This window comes from Vulpes lagopus, chromosome 6 (assembly GCF_018345385.1).
Source record: "Vulpes lagopus strain Blue_001 chromosome 6, ASM1834538v1, whole genome shotgun sequence".
Classification (NCBI taxonomy): Eukaryota; Metazoa; Chordata; class Mammalia; order Carnivora; family Canidae; genus Vulpes; species Vulpes lagopus.
Genome location: NC_054829.1, coordinates 78,179,688 through 78,196,631, shown reverse-complemented (window position 1 = coordinate 78,196,631; position 16,944 = coordinate 78,179,688). Strand labels below are relative to the sequence as shown.

General features: G+C 46.2%; 1 protein-coding gene across 2 annotated transcripts in view; it reads right to left on the bottom strand.

Annotated features, from left to right (window-relative positions):
- Window positions 1–12,574, bottom strand: part of FRAS1 (Fraser extracellular matrix complex subunit 1) — a 429,868-nt gene extending 417,294 nt beyond the window's left edge. For both annotated transcript variants that reach the window (XR_005988333.1, XM_041758154.1), the window contains exons 1-2: window positions 12,443–12,574; window positions 5,695–5,726 (exon numbers count right to left, since the gene is read on the bottom strand). Coding sequence is in view for 1 of the 2 variants with exons in the window: in XM_041758154.1 (XP_041614088.1) it covers window positions 5,695–5,726; window positions 12,443–12,518 (108 nt within the window). In the remaining variant the exon portion in view is untranslated. The remainder of the gene's footprint in view (window positions 1–5,694; window positions 5,727–12,442) is intronic.
- Window positions 12,575–16,944: the final 4,370 nt, after the last annotated feature.

Sequence of the window (16,944 nt, the reverse complement as noted above, 5' to 3'; positions counted from 1 at the left end):
AAATGGTAACTAAGTGAGGTGACAGATAAGTTAATTAACATGATTGTGGTGATTTTTTCACAATATATATATGTCTGTATCTATCGATCGATCTATCTATCGATCTATCTATATCATTAAGTAGTACATCTAAAACACATACAATTTTCATGGGCCAATTATACCTCAACAAAGCTGAAAACAGATTTTTAATGGAATATGTAAAGACAGATTGCAGGCAAGGGCTCAGCTGTATCTCTGCTCCTTTCATTCCAGAAAGCATATCAAGCAAAATGGGGAGAGTAGTGATCTCAATAAGATGGCTTAAAACTGCTCAAATTACATAAACAAAGAACAACCTCAGATATGGTAACAAATTTCTTGTGACCCTCTCCACAACTAACAACACTACAGGGAGGCTTCACCTGGGGTGAGAACCACACGTGGGACTATAATTCAAGCTTAAGTGCTACAGATGTTAAGAACTGTAAAGCTCTAAAGCTGCATGGTAGAGTAGAGTAGCCACAAGCCATATGAGGCGATCTATATTTTTTTAATTAATTTACCTTAAGAAAAATTTAAAACTTAGTCCCCTGGGGTCACCAGCCACATTTCAAGCACTCCATAACCACACGTGGTTCATGGCTGCCATATTGGACAGCGTATCCATGGAACATAGCCATCCACAAGGAAACTTGTATTGAATAGCACTGAGCTAAGGAATCTTGGAGAGGATCAAACGTTCTCATTTTATAAATTTAGAAACAGAGCCCATTTCATTCAAGTGACTCACTCAATGCTACATAGCTAGTAATTACAGAGCCAGGACCCAAAACAAGACACCCTGGCCTCTATCACTCAGTCATTTCCACTCCGACATTTTTTGCCACCTAGATACTGTATGCACCAGTTTCTTACCAACCACAGTTCTGGGTTCTTTCACAAGCATGCGTTCGGTTAATTCTCACATCAACCCTGGGAGGACTACAATCCTCATTATGTAGAGGATGAAACTGAGTCTCAGCTGTAAAAAATATCATACTTGGGGCCACACAGCAGGTATGTGGCAGTAGTAGGTTTCAAACTCCGAAGCCTAGATCTTTCTATTGTGTCATACCAAATAGCTGTGAAGTAAACACTCTACATTTTTAATTATCCCTGAATTTTTTTTCTTTCGAATGTGTCAAAATTTAGTGTCACATAATTTACTTTGTCAAGCATTTGTGAGCAAAAGTATTCCAAGCAGGAAAATTTCAACACTTAACGCTTTTGATCAAGGGAAGAAGAACAGCTTTGTGCCACTCTTCCAATCACAAATGCTTTTGGCAACAAATATAGCAGCTAACCTTCACTGAGTGTTGTAAGTCACAAGCACAGAGCTAAGTGCTTCATGGTGATCTCCTTTAACTTTTACAATAAGGCTGTGAAGTAAATAGTTAATCTCCATTTTACAGATGTAAAAACTGAGGTCAAAAAACTGAGGTCAAGAGTACAACTCTCCATCCCTAGGGAAAACCTGATATAGCAGAATTGTTTACCTGTGGTGATGCCAAAAGAAAGTTAAATTCTTTTTACTCAATATAGCTGGAAAAGAACAGAAGTAAAAATATTGAAATAAAAATTTTATTTTTCTGCTCACACTCAATGCCCCTGTCACAGTTAAACATAAGACCAGGTGGCTTCCTCCTGATAGATTCCTGATTTAACACGGCAGTCATGTTCTTTCTTTCACAAGGGCTGACTTTAGGGAAAGTTCTGTGGGTCCAGGGGTATTGTGCGGTAAGAAACACACCCCAAAATAGTATAGTGTTTCTCAAGGTATAGGACCTTCCTGTGTGTGTATGTGTGTGTATGTGTGTGTGTTTATTTAAGATGGAATGACCATGACCCCCTCCAAACGTTTCTTGCATCATGTGGTGGATCTAGTACACACTACTGTAGGAGAGATTCAGTTAAATGGGTAGGGGTTACCCAGGGACAGCTGGCTTTTGTGGAGGTCAGGATGGAGACTGGCAGAGACAACTGCAGCAGAGAGGGGATGGGCATATAGAACTAAAGGTGAACTAAGCCAGTTGTGTTCAGAGACAACAGGCAGACTGGCTTGGCTGAGAGAAACAAGCTGCTCAGTGAAACAGCTCTAGAGTCAGAACCAGGTTTGAATGCTCTAGCAGTGACCACCTATATAATTTCTGGACAAGTGACTTAGACTTCTTGAGCCTCAGTTTCCTTATCTGTAAAGACAACACCTATTTCCTGGGATTGTTGACAGTATGAAATACATAGGTGCTTAGTAACTGTTCCCTTCCTCTTGTCCTTCTTTGTTGGTAAAGAGAAATTTTGTTGTAGCAGAAAAGCACATGCCTGGCACTGCACCTGAGTATCCTCGCCACGTTATCGGCTTTACTGTATGTAAACCCCTCAGGAGAGGCTTTTATCCCCATTCCACACAGGCAGTGACAGAGATTCAAGAAGATGTACGTAACTTGCTCTAGGTCACAGAGCTGGTTTGTAGTGGAGGAGGAAGAATCAAAACGAAGTCTGTCAAGTGAACAAGCATCATGGATCCTCCACTATATCTGACAGCTTCCCAGGCAACAAGGGATAAGACTGGAGAGGTGTCAGTGGGAGAAATCCTCACAAGGCAGGATGAGAGTTAGCAATCTGCAACCAGTACCGAGATCTGTGATCTCATTTGCTAGATACATTTTGTGGAATTCTTCTGGGTAAAGCTGTTGCTTTGCTGTTTTCATCCAGACCCACTCTCCTTTTCTGGTTACTCACCAGAGAAATGGATTAAGTTCAAGAACTTCATAACCCTTGCCCTAGTTTTCTCACCTATAATATGGAGAATTCGAACTACATGATCTCTGAAGTCACTCCTAGCTCTAAAATGTGTGCGAGTAGTACAGGGTTTAATACAGGGACATCACACCACCATCCTCAGAGCCAGCTCCCAGCTGTGAAACCTCTTAACCATAGAATCCCTCTCACCTAAAGAGCTCTTTAGTCAGAAAATCCCAGAACAGTATATAAATGTTCTTAAGCTCTTTATTTTAATTCAAAATACAAAAATGCACATTCATTCAATTTCACTGATGTAGGGGCAATGCCTTTCTCCAAGACCAGATCAGGTGGAGAGAGAACAGCAATTAATTATGCAGACAATTAACTATGCCCACAATACATCATCTACTATTTCCAGTTTGAAGTCCCTTAAAATGGAAAAAAAACTTAAAATGGTTGCAAATAAATCTGAATGCAGAATCTCTCTGGAATTTTGTGTTTTTCCCCAATCTTTTATAGTTGTTTCTCCTATACTTAATTTGACAGCAAATTTTTAGTGACTCACCTCTACGGGGTCTTTTTAAAGTATTCGCCATAGTTTCCTTAGAAACAAGAACATGATTTCTTTTCACATTCACATTCCAGCAGTTTAATTAAACTATAAGTCAGATTTTGTCACTCCTCTACTGCAGCTCCTCCAGTGGCTCTCCACCTTACCGAGAGGACAAGCTAAAGCCTATACAAGGCTCTGGCCCACCTCTCTGACCTCATCCTGCCCCTGGTCATGCACTCCAGCCGCTCTGACCACCACACACTTCTTCAAATGGCTAAGCAAGCCTGCTTCAGACTTGACCACTGCTCTCCCCTTCTCTGGAATTCTATTTCCCTGGATATCCAGGGAGACTAGCTCTTTATAATGGCTGTCTGCAGGTCGCTGCTCAAATGTCCCTTTCTCAAGGAGGCCGTCCCTATCACCCTATTTGTGGTAGCCACCCTCATCTTCTATTCAGTATCTTCCATCTCCCTACTCCCCTATTGTTTTCCTCTGTTGCACTTATCTGACTTCTATATATATATATATATTACGCATTAGAACTCAAGCTTCACAAAAGCGAGGATTTTGTGTATTTGTTCACTGATGCATGGCGTGGAGAATTCCACACTTGGCCACAGTTGCTACTGCATAAACATTTGTTAAATAAGAACCGTTATCATTGTAATAGACGTATTGTCTTTCTAACTGAATTACATACCTACAATAATAAATACATCAGGCTTGGGGAGGTTTCAGAACACACAGAACTGAATCTTGGTAAGCAAAGAAGCCAAATGGTGGGAAACAGGAGTGTGCTGGTGCACCACAGCACAGCCTACTAGACCTTAGCAGCCATAGTCCTGGAAGGAGCCAGAGCATGGAATCAAAGATAGCACGATCACCTGTTAGGTTCAAATTGACAAGACAGTCTCTCCTTGAACTTGATGGCACTGCCCTCTCCAAGTAATTGATGCTTTCATATTCGGAAGCACAATAACACAGAGCAACATCAAATATAGAAGATAGGCTAGCCCCTTTCCTTCAGATCCAGGGGGAACAACAGAAGGAAGACAGGTAGGCTTATTCTGTTCAATCTCTTAATGGTCAATTTACCTTTAGCAAATCTCTTAAAATCTGTCACATCTTTGGTTCTTCATTAAAGAGAGGGAGAAAGGAGAGTATAAAATAATACTTGATCTGCTTATTTCACTAGTCTATTGTATCAAATAGATCAATAGCTATGAAAAAATATTTTTAAATTATGAAGCACTGTATACAGTAAGCAATTCTCTTTGTATTAACATGGATAGCTGACTTGTCTATAATATCTACTACTGTTCCCCCAAACCGGTGATGTATTTTAAAGCCCTTCAATTTTTAGATGATTCAGAAAATGTATTAAAGAAGAAACACAAGGAAAAGTAGGCTCTGAAGGGCACAGAATGAGAAAGAAAAAGGAACTGGCTTTCTCCTGATTCTTTAATAGAAAAATATGAAGGGGAAAAAACATAAATCTTCAGAGCAGTAACTATATTACATAAAGTTCAGAATCAAGAATATTACTGTGAACATCTACCATTATCCAGACTGTTGGATATTTCAGATATTCCTCATCTATTTCAACACCACGAGGATAATCCAAGATGACTTACTAATATCGCACACGTCAATAGCAAGTTGTGATATAAAGGAGCAAACCCTCTCCAACCATTTCAGTCCTGTTTTTAATATAGCATTTATTAAACCAAAATAAACAAGTGGTGAAGAATGACTTGTCACACCATTTATTAGAGTTGATGGAGTGTAGACAGTCTTCAATAAGGCTTTAACACACTGTTATGCACCACAGTACATTATTAATGAAAAGAAATGCATAAGACTTGCATCAGCTTTTCCCCCAAGTCATCATGACATTAAATTCAAAATCAATTCTACCCTACAAGGCAAAAGTTCAGAGATAGTTAATTTGCTTGTTATTTGGAATCCTCCACATTGTACTCAATTTAATAAGTGTACCTCTTTTTGGAGAGGGGGTTCAAAGGAAGAAGCAAATGCAATGAGAAAATGAACAAAGTGTGCCCTAGTTCATATCTGGCAAGAGAATGGGATCTAATTTTCTCTCTGATTGAAAGAACGCAAAGGAAAACCATGGAATGCAAATTGTGTTGGGTGTTTGAACTTCTTTTCCAATACCTAAGTATTCAAATGGAACTAATTCACTCTGGAAAAGGTATAAAGTAATTGAACATGATTGTGCCAAGACGAGGGATAATCCTCAAACTGTGAAGGAAAAATAAACATATTTTACAACAATAGGGTCACTCACTCACTCTGCAACCTCAATCAAGCATTTTACATTTGAAAGAATTAAACCAAATAGATGAAGAATGACCTACCGCCAACAAGGAACCCTGGTAGACACAAGCACCTGTAGGGAAAAACAAAACAAGAATTAAAAGGAATACAAGATAGCCAGCAGACTTGGGCTAAAACTCCATCTACATGCATCAGAGTAAGCAAATTGAGCTTTTTCCAAAATCTTAAAAGTGTGAGCATTCTGCCCCCGGGGAAATAACCCTGTACAACACAACAACACTTCTTGGATACACATGAGGGAAAGCATCATTAAAACTTATTTATTTTAAATAAATAAATTTAAATTTATGAATTTTAAAATAAATGTATTTATAATGGCATGTTATGTATACAGTGCATATTTTTCTACATGATAAATCAGCAACACCTCCCTAATCAAATCCCAATTTATTTATCCAGGCTTCTCTGCCACTCTTTGCCTACACAAATTCTCCAGTCCAACCCAAGAGGCCAACTTAGGATCTGGTGGTAACACTCCCGTATCTCCATGCCTTCGCTCATTCTGGTTTTCTGCAGGAGACACACTGGGTCTATTCAAGTTCCTTAAATTTGATCCCATCTCCTTCATGAGGTTTGCCACCCCACAGGATTATGCTCTCTCCTCTTTGCCCTCATAGCACTCAGTGCCTGCATCATCTGTTTGTGAATTCATTCTTGTGTTCTTGTAGAACCACTCGCATCTACCCTGCTACAGTGTATATACATACTCTTGGGAGAAGAGCTGCTTCTACTTTGGCTTCCCTAACTCTTCACATAGTAGGCATCCACTTAGGTATCTGAGTGATTAACTATTTCACACAGTATGTTCCTCTTTAGGAATATCACATTTTACAGAGAGCAGTGCAGGCTGTAGTTATTTTTTAAATTATTTTTTAATTATTTTTTTAAAGATGTTTTTATTTATTTATGACAGACACAGAAAGAGAGAGAGGCAGAGACACAGGCAGAGGGAGAAGCAAGCTCCATGTAGGGAGCCTGACGTGGGACTCGATCCCGGGTCTCCAGAACCACACCCCAGGCAGCGCTAGACTGCTAGGCCACCAGGGCTGCCTGACTGTAGTTATTTTTTTTTTTTTTTTCTGACTGTAGTTATTGAAAAGAACTTGTCTACCGAGCTCTTGAACTCCAACACTCTTTTCACCCTCTTTTCACTCAATTTTTCTTTCTAATGGGCTGGTTGTGAACTGATACATCTTTATATTTTCCATTCATTAAGCACCAAATAAAAAACAACAGATGATTTGCTTCAAAATGGAAAAGAAGGTTAAATGTGAATGGGACACCTATATTTTCTGAATAACTAGCATACCATAAAATAAATCTTTCCAAGTGTTATATTTGAAAACAATGTAAAATCGCAATTCTAATTCTCAACCAATCTTTGAACAGCACAAAGATTTTTTTTTAACGTAGAAACATGTGGGTAGTGTGCTAACATCTACTCTCTCAGAAACTGAACCTACAAAACAGACTGGAATAGCATACACACACCAAGGCAGAAGCACATCTTGACAATAGACTGCACTCGGTGTCCAAAGAGGGAAGGACACATTTTACTATAGTGCTTGGCCTTCAACAGATCATTCGTGAAGTCTCAAAAATATTAACGTTTCAGGAAGGCGCCAGTCTGCCTTATCCACCAAAAATGGAATTACGAACAATCTTCAGAGATGAGATAGCTATTTACATTTGGGGTCTGAATCAAAGATCTCTATGCCCAAATTTATTGGAATGACTTTTGTGCCCTTGACATTTAGACAAGAATAGCCTGAGATAAAACCTAGGGAGAAAATTCTTCTTAACTCACTTATGTCTCTTCAAGAAATAAAGACTTAGTATTTCAGTCTATGGTATGTCATAAGAGAGATATGTATGCATATATATAAATATATACATATAAAATCATACAGGATATATGTGTACATACATAAAATAATCATATAAAGCTCAAATAAATATATATCAACAGAATTCAATTTCTAAAATACTCAAATGGACCTATTTCATTACTTCTGATTTCTACAAAATAAACATAAAGATCATGACTGAGGTACAATTTAGCACAATTTAAACTTTAGAATAAACAAAATTTAACCTTTAGAATAAGACCATCTTCAAATCATTTTACTACCCTCTTACATAGCATTGCCTCCCAAAAGCCAGATCCAAAAGGAATGGAGTATCCTAAGAAATATCCAACTACTGGGCAGCCCAGGTGGCTCAGCAGTTTAGTGCCGCCTTCAGCCCAGGGACAGATCCTGGAGACCCGGGATCAAGTCCCACGTCAGACTCCCTGCATGGAGCCCGCTTCTCCCTCTACCTGTATCTCTCTCTCTCTCTCTCTCTCTCTCTCTCTCTCCCCCTGTATCTCATGAATAAATAAAATCTTTAAAAAAAAGAAAGAAATATCCAACTACTCACATCAAAGCCTATTTCTGGAAAGTTAGATAGATGTTATAAACCCACCAGAACATAAATAAATCAGCATTGAATGTGGCACCACATACACACTTGGTTAAGCCAAGCATCTGCTAGAGACTCAAGTCAAGGGATCCCTGGGTGGTGCAGCAGTTTAGCGCCTGTCTTTGGCCCAGGGCATGATCCTGGAGACCCGGGATTGAATCCCACGTCGGGCTCCCAGTGCATGGAGCCTGCTTCTCCCTCTGCCTGTGTCTCTGCCTCTCTCTCTCTCTCTCTCTCTCTCTCTCTCTCTCTCTGTGTGTGTGACTATCATAAATAAATAAAAATTTTAAAAAGAAATTTAAAAAAAAGAAAATTTAGAGACTCAAGTCAAAACGGAATATAGTACTCATATCCAGAAACTATTCACTATAGTACCATACCTGGTAAACTGAGTAAATAAGAGAAATTAAATCCAAGAGCTGCAAAACATCAGACCCATTAGTTCAAAGACAAAGCAGTCTATATGGCCATAAGATATGAAGAGATTTGGAGAGCATGGTACCACAAAAATATGACTCATTAGGAACAAGTAGCCACAAGTTAGCATTTAAATGTTCAAGCTTTATGTTGTGCTATAATTCAACATATGGATTGTACACTATGGAATAGTTAAAATAGAATTGTTTTCTGAACTGACAGCACAGCTCATATCCTGATTATTGTAAACCAACATTCAGATCAATTAATAGAGTAATTAAAATGAAAATGGGCCAACTGTTTTTTGAACTATTGTAAGATTTGGCACACAACTCCAACTTTGCTATGTGGTATTCTCCTCCCTTCTCTTGAGCCATGCGGTAGAGGGTATTTATGACTACCTGTGTCTGAGTGAAGCTGAGTGATAATTGCCACTTAAGTCCATAACAGTGAATACAGATGGCTACACCCTCACTAAACAATGTATATGCAGGATCTAATCCCTAGAGGAGAACAGAAATGGAAACCTCTTTATTTTCACTAGCAGGTAGTTATAAAAGCCAAAAGATGTAAAAGTACAATTATTCAATATTGGGAAACCCACCAAGGACCAATGTTCACACATCCTTACTTCTACTTTACTGATATTAACAATTACTGGGTATGCAAACTTCTTCAGGGCAGGTAGTATGATTTTTTTACATTTGTATTCCCCCTACCAGACATAACCATACACATAAGCTCTCAATAAAGATGTATGGAGTGAAAGAATGAAGAGATAGGCTATTTTCCCTAGCCAATGTCTTCTCTTTATTGACACTGAGTTTTGAAGTTTAAATCTGACACAGAAGGAACTCTCCAGCCAAGAGTGGAACCAAATATGCTGATCCACCCATAAGTAAAACACATTGTCTATCAAATGATCTTTTCCAATGTATTCTGTTAATGGCACTCATTTATAGGAAAAGTCTGGAAGATTGTGGGATTGACTAAGCCACATGGGGAGTTACAGGACACAGACTCAAACTCACTTCTCTCAACCTCCACTTCAATAATCCTCCCCTATCTCCAAGCCACCACGTTCTATCAAGTGGATTTTCCATGGGTTAACAAAATTCAAAACATGCTTCTCCAGAGACTGTCATGGCAAAGCTTGTCTGATTCAGAAAGCAGTCATCTTTGCTAGAAGTTTCTCTGTGACTTCTTGATTTCATTAAGTTCTCAAATCATAGTGAGTTGCCAGCTTGGCAATATAAAACAGTATAAAATAACATTACCAGTGATTTGCTTGTAAAACTTCATTTTTCTTTTAATAACTACAGTAAAATTCAGAACCAGAAAGCTGCAACTGACCACAAATAAGGCAGCAAATGTTGATCTTTTTTTCCCATGCTGGATAATTAGCAAAAATATTTTTTTAAAATTTCATTTATTTATTCATAAGAGACACACACAGAGAGAGAGGCAGAGACACAGGCAGAGGAAGAAGCAGGCTCCATGCAGGGAGCCTGATATGGGACTCAATCCCGGGTCTCCAGGACCACGACCTGGGCCAAAGGCAGGTGCTAAACCGCTGAGCCACCCAGGCTGCCCAGCAAAAGCTATCACCTAGCCAGGCAACTTCTGCATTTGGTAAATGACAGAACCACAGGCCAGAGAAGTTAAGTGGTTCATTCAGGGTCATACAGAAGTTTCTCATAGAGGCCAGTGTTAGCTTAATTCAAGACTGTAATTAGGCAATACTCATTCATCTGACCAATACTTTTTAGCACCTCGCGGGTACTAGGAGGTGATGTGGAGATGTAAGAGTAATTAGGAGCCATCAGAAGCCCTCAGTGAGCACGCAGGTACATGAAGAATGCTGAAACTGCACCTTTATCAATGTGATTGTAGAACTATTAACTGGTATACTTAGAAGTATGTGTGAGATGCTCTGAGCACTAAGAAAACACAAACTGCCACAGCTTGGTCAGCAAAAGTAACAAAGTGTACGTCACGCCGTGAGAAGCACACATGAAAACGCTTCTTTTCCATTTTTAAAAATCATTGCTAAAACTAATAATAAAAACTTGAGGAAATCTGTAAGATCCTTAAGCTTTCCATCCTTGACTTCGATGCTCATATTTTTAAGAGAAAAAGAATACCCTGACAGAACCAAACCACAGGTCTCATCAGATGACAGCTGATTTTTTGGCTGTGGGCCTGATATCATGTAATTAATTTAATTAAAAGAGATAATGTATGTAAAGTGCTTGGCATAGTAAAAGCCAAATAGCTTGTGCTCAATAAATGTCCACATTCATTCATTATTAGATAAGGACCATTATGACTTGGATGGAAACTCTCAGACATTTATCAACCCAATCTGTGAAATGATTGTAGAATGCCCTGAAGGTGGGGTGAAACAGTAAGAAGCAAAGTTTCCAAAGAATCTTTGAAGGAATAGCACCCCTGGCATCCTGCCCTCCTCCTCCCCATCAAAAGACTTTGGACGTTCTTAAACTTTGCCCGTCGTACCAACTAGTCTTCCTAAGAGCGAACCCTGCTAATAATCATGGCTTTTGTCATTTCAAGGGATTTGGCTCAGAAAAACTGCATCATTCCAACTGCCCGCCGGTGAGCTATCCGGGAGGGACAGCACGCGTCCCCGCGCGGCCACCACCGAATGAAAACATGGTTTTTCTAAGTCTCAAATTCAGATTGGGGTGGCCTGGGTTAACTCTCCTACCTGATTCATCATTATAATCAAGCACTGTAAGTTTTATTTTTTTAAGTATGCACACGCACGCACGCACACAACACAGACCTATTTCTACAGGGTATCACCCATCTGAGGAAGGCTGCACAGGCCCCGGACGTGCTTTTCCTGGGGCAAGTACTTGACAGACTGCAGACTTCCCCGGGAGGGGGGCAGGCAGGCGGCGCCTGCACCCACGGAAGGTCCCGGTACGGTGCGTGGACCTCCGAGGCCTCCACTGTCCGGGGAGACTGCTAGCAAGGAAGAGGCAGCTGCGCTGAGGGCTGGAGGTCGATCCAAGGGAGGGCTTTGTCCCCTGCCTGCCGTCCCGCCGCCTCACCGCTGCAGCAGGGCCCGGGCGCCCCGCCCGCCCGCCCCGCCGCTCGGAGCCGCCGGGCAGGTGAGCTCCCGCCCGCAGCCCGAGGAACAGCGGACGGAGCAGGGAGCGGAGCCGAGAGCGCGGACGCTGGGCCCGGCCTGCCCCCCCCCGCCCCCCGGGGGGAACTCGGCTAAAGGACTTTCCCGGCTCCTCGGCGCCCGCAGCCGGCCCCATCCTCGACCCCGACGCTGTTCCCTCGTGGATTCCAGCTATGCCGGAGCCCAGGGCTGGCGCGATCCCCGCGACGGCCCCGCCGCCCCCGCTCGCGGCTGCAGCCCAGGTTGGGGCCCCGGAGGGGGGCGAGGTGGAGGGTGGAGCCGACCCCGGTCAGCCACGGCCCCCGAGGAGGCGGCAGCCTCGCGCCTCTCCGTGCCGGAGACCTTCCTCTCGGGGCGCCCGAACCGCCTCGGCCCAGGAGGCGGCCCAGCCCCTGGTTCCGGAGTCTTCCCTGCGCTGCACGGGGGCTCCCTGGGGCCGGGGCGGCCGGGCCTCCCGCTCGGAGGGGCCGGGGTGCTCCCGCCCCGGACGGCGGCCGTCGGCTCCGCGCCCGCCGCACGTGGTCGCTGCCCGCCGGGGCGAGGAGGGCCCCGGACCTCGGGGACGCCGAGGGGGCGGACACAGCTTGGGACCTGGGGCCCGGAGGCACAGCCTTCGGGGGGCACCTCAGGAAGCCCCGGGCCCGCGCCCGGCCGCCCACCGACCCCCAGAACTTCCTCCCGACCACGACACCGGATCTCTCGCGCGCAGACCACGACGAGGAGGGGCCGCTCACCTTCGGGGTGCTGGGGCGCCGCTGCCCACTGCGCCAGCGCCAGGGCCACCGCGAGCCACGCTCGGAAGGCGCCCATCGCGCCGCGACACCGGCGCCGGGGAGCTGCGGGGGCGCCGGGGAGCTGCGGGGGCTCCGGGGAGCGGCGGAGGCACCGGGGGCGCCGGGGAGCTGCGGGGGCGCCGGGGAGCGGCGGGGGCGCCGGGGAGCGGCGGGGGCACCGGGGGCTCCGGGGAGCTGCGGGGGCTCCGGGGAGCGGCGGGGGCGCCGGGGAGCGCCGGGGAGCGGCGGGGGCTCCGGGGAGCGGCGGAGGCACCGGGGGCTCCGGGGAGCGGCGGGGGCGCCGGGGAGCGGCGGGGGCTCCGGGGAGCGGCGGGGGCGCCGGGGAGCGCCGGGGAGCGGCGGGGGCTCCGGGGAGCGGCGGAGGCACCGGGGGCTCCGGGGAGCGGCGGGGGCGCCGGGGAGCGGCGGGGGCTCCGGGCCGGCGGGCCCCGGCTCACCCGCGCGGGCGACAGCGCGCTCAGCCCCGCGCGAAGCGGGACGCCGAGGCGGCCGAGCCGGGGGACGAGCCGGAGCGCGCTCCTCCGCGGCGCACTCGCCCGAAAGTCCCCGCCGCCGGCCGCGCCGACCCTCGGCTCCAGCCCCCGGCGGGGCGGGGCGGGGCGGGGCGGGGCCCGCGCGGGCCGCTCTGGAGCCGCCTGGCAAAGTTCGCCGGACACGCTCCGCCGGCGCCGCGGCGGCACCGCGGGTCGCCAGGAGCCCAGAGGGGCCGCCACCCCTCGGCGGGCCACCGGCTCCGCCGACCTCAGGCCCCCGCGCCCCGCAGCCACTGCCCGACAGCTTCCGCCGGCGGCGCCGGGGCGGGCGCAGGGGGGCGCTGCGGCTCCACCGGCCCGGGGCTGGTCCGCAGGCTTGAGGTGTGGCTGCGCGAGCGCGGGAGGAGCCTGTCACACGCACGGAGGAAAGAGCTTGGGAGGCTGGAAACGCACAAAATAGCGCCCCCCGGACCACACAGGCGCACGCCCGCCTTCCTCTGCCTCTCTCGCCTCCTTCCCCTCCTCGGCTCGGTCTGAAAGGAGACCCCGGGCCTCGGAGCCTCGGCAGATTCCAGGGAGTCACGTGGGGAAGGGGGACGAAGGGGGGCAGCGAGGGGGAGGCCGAGAGCAACCTGAGCCCGTGTTGGTGCAGCTGGAGTACGTGCCGCCTGGGTCGGGGGCGGGGCGAGAAGTGCTCACCCCAGGGAGGGGGAGGGGGAGGGGGAGGGGGAGGGGGCGGGGGAGCTGGGAGGGGGAGCTGGGAGGGGTGCGACGCTGAGGTCCTCGCTCGCTCAGGCGCCGCTGAGAGCACAAACGAGGTCCTCGCCTCTCGCTGCAGGAGGGATCCCAGGGGGCTCCCCCCGCGGTCAGAGGCCCTGGCGCGATTTTGCCCCACCCGCCGCCACTCCTGCTGGACTAAGTGCGTGGGGCACACCTGGCCCGTCCTGCTCGCTCTGGGACCCTCCTGTCGTCCCACCGTGGGCTGAACCTGCAGCCTGGGGGATGTGGCTCCTCCGTGCCAGGCGGGGCCCCCCTCCGCGAGCGCACCGACCTCTCCTCGGGTCTAAGACGCCGTGGGTGGGACGCTGTGCGGTCCTTGCGCGGGGCTCCAGCTGCGCCCCCAAATGCCGGGCCCTGGGAAGTAAATGTCTTGGCGAGGCAGCCTGGGGCACGCACTTGAAGGGTGAAGGCCTCGATTCTGGTCAGGACCGAGTGACGACAGCAACTTGTATATGATCAAATAAAAAGAGCTGGTCCAGGGTTCATCATTTTAAGAGATGAGAGTGGTTGCAGCAGAGACCTGCTGGCTGGGCTCTGACTGAGCCGGAGACCGCCTGGTTCCCTTAGAGGGCCGGGGTGAGGGAGCACGTGGAAGCGGAGCCTGTCCTAGCAGCAAACGCTGAGCTGTGAAGCGGCAGGGGTCCCACTTGTCTGCAATCTTTACAACCACCCTCAAAGTAGGGGAACGCTCTAATGCTCTCATGCGCTACTGAGAACAAATCGCTTTTCAGTATAACTCAGTAAGCTGTAACTGGCAGACGCCTGTACGGATTACTTATTTAGCCAGAAGAAAATGGGATCCCCTAACAACCTAACCTGGCACTGATTTTTGAGTAAAGGACCCAGGATTTGTGCAACTCACCCTCAGTCTCTCTGGGATCGTGATGGCCTCAGGAACAGTCTTTATCACCTCTGTATCTGAAACACATAGTAGATGCTCATTAAATGTTTGTTGAAAGAATGTACTGAGTAAAATAGTAAGTGCCTGAAATCAGTGGCCACGTCAAGGGCAGTCGGGTGTCTTAACTTCCCCTCCCCATAAAAAGAACCCCTCTCCTTTTTTTATTTAGAAAGTTGACATTTTCTCAGTCCCATATAAAGTGCTATGAAAACTCAGCTTCCAACACACTCTGGCAACCAGGTTACCACTCCGAACCCATTCCTTATAGAAATTTTGTAGCCACCACTGATTGGGAGTAACTTAGACAACGTGTTCTCTTAAAAATCAATTTGATTTAAAAAAACAAAAACAAAAACAAAACTATGCCATCATGGCACTCCAAGAAGCTTCAGTAAGACATCTGTTATACTTGTGCGACATGCAAATGTGCTACTTTTTAAAAAGGAAAGGAAATGAAGGAAGGAGAGGAAGTGGGGGGAGAACAGCATTTCCAAGTTACCCCAAATTCATCATATGCATTATTTATATATATCACCCCACCACCACCACCATCACCGAGCCCACCCAGGGCCACACAGTGGCCCACACACGCCATCATCCTCCTCCCCATCCCTGATTAGGTGGCTCAAGTCCCCATCCCAGTATGATCAAATGGGTGAAATGGTCAACCAATTAGTAAGATTAGGCATATATAGCACCTTCCATGGCCACTTAAACTGAGATATGAGATGTCAGGAAAATAATTGTACTAATATAACCCATTTCATTATGATGGAAATTTAGTAGGCATTTTTATGGATATGCAATTGATGATAACTAGCTTTTCTCTATAACTTAACGTCATTCCAGCAACCAGTGCTTCCCCTGACAAGGAGTTGGCACAATAGTTGGGTCTGTATCTTTATTCCTCTTCACTCACTCATCTAGATTCCACAACTTCTGTTAATATACCCCACAGTATCTCCTTCGATTGGTCCTACTGGTACCTAGTGACGTTTCCTGACCTTGGTGCTGTCCAGTTTGGGGAATTTATCAATTCCTCCTATAAATGACAGCAAAAAACAAAAATAATAGACAACACATGTAAGAATAACCATAATAGCCTAACACTGTACACTTTCCATTTAATCCTCCAATAACCCTATGAGATAGGTACCACAATTATTTCCATTTACAGGAGAAATCTTGATGTTCAGAGAGTTAAGTAATCTGTCTAAAGTTGGACAACTAATACATGGCAAAACATATTAGAGCAAGCAATGCTAGCTGCAAAAACAGGCAGAACCCCACACGGCAGTGTCTTAAGACAAGCATTTATTTGTCAATCACATCCTGGCCCCTGGGCATAGGTGACTACTTCTTGTTGTTCTGGCATGATGGAGCACACCTCATGCAGCTTCTGCCTGGGGGCAAGAAAGTGATGAGGGAGGTATTAAAATGCCTAAGGGACTTAGCCCTTCCTCTCACAATCCAGTGGCAAGAATGAGTCAAATGGCCCCAACCTCACCGCAAAACAGATTGGACCTGTTGGGGAAAACATGGGTATTTAGCGAGCACTAACAGTACTGCTCCATTCAAGAGCTCCTGCTCTTCACTATCTTAACTGTCCTTTGCTACGCTATCCTGCCTCTCAGCAAATCCACAGGTTGAACCTTTCCTGCTAAAGGGAGGGCTTCGCTGACTTTGTTGCAACTGTTCAACTTGTCTTTGCTTTCCTGTTGGTCCACTTTACTCTCCTCTCCCTTTCTCCCTTCTGCCCCCTTTCTTCTGATTTTCACGGTCTTCTTTCTGCACAACCCCACCCTATTCACTGAGTCTTGGATCATTTCTTTCTCCTCTGTGCCGCCTGGGTGTACCTGCCCTAGGGGTGATCCTGCAGCGTTACTGCTTTGGCTCTGCTTTGTCAGTTCGGCGTGTGACAATATGTGTTGATTTTTTCTCCTGCTTCAAATAGTTATTCCAAAAGAATAATCAAATAATACAGAAATATACACTGATGGGCTCTGCTATAATCTAACCCTTCCACAAGAATAACCACAGCAAACACATTCAAACATTTTTCTCTGCTTAACTGAACACAATTCTTTTGACAAAAATACACTCACAATTTGCATGCTATTTTGTAACCTGAGAATGACTTTTTTTTCCTCCCACTGAACAGTATAACTAGGCCACAACTTTCTAAGCCAAATCATATTGATCGATATCATTATTTTTAAGAGCTGCTTGAGTTTATATTATATGGATAGGTCTTTACATATATTTGGCCAATCTTCTGTTGAAGAACA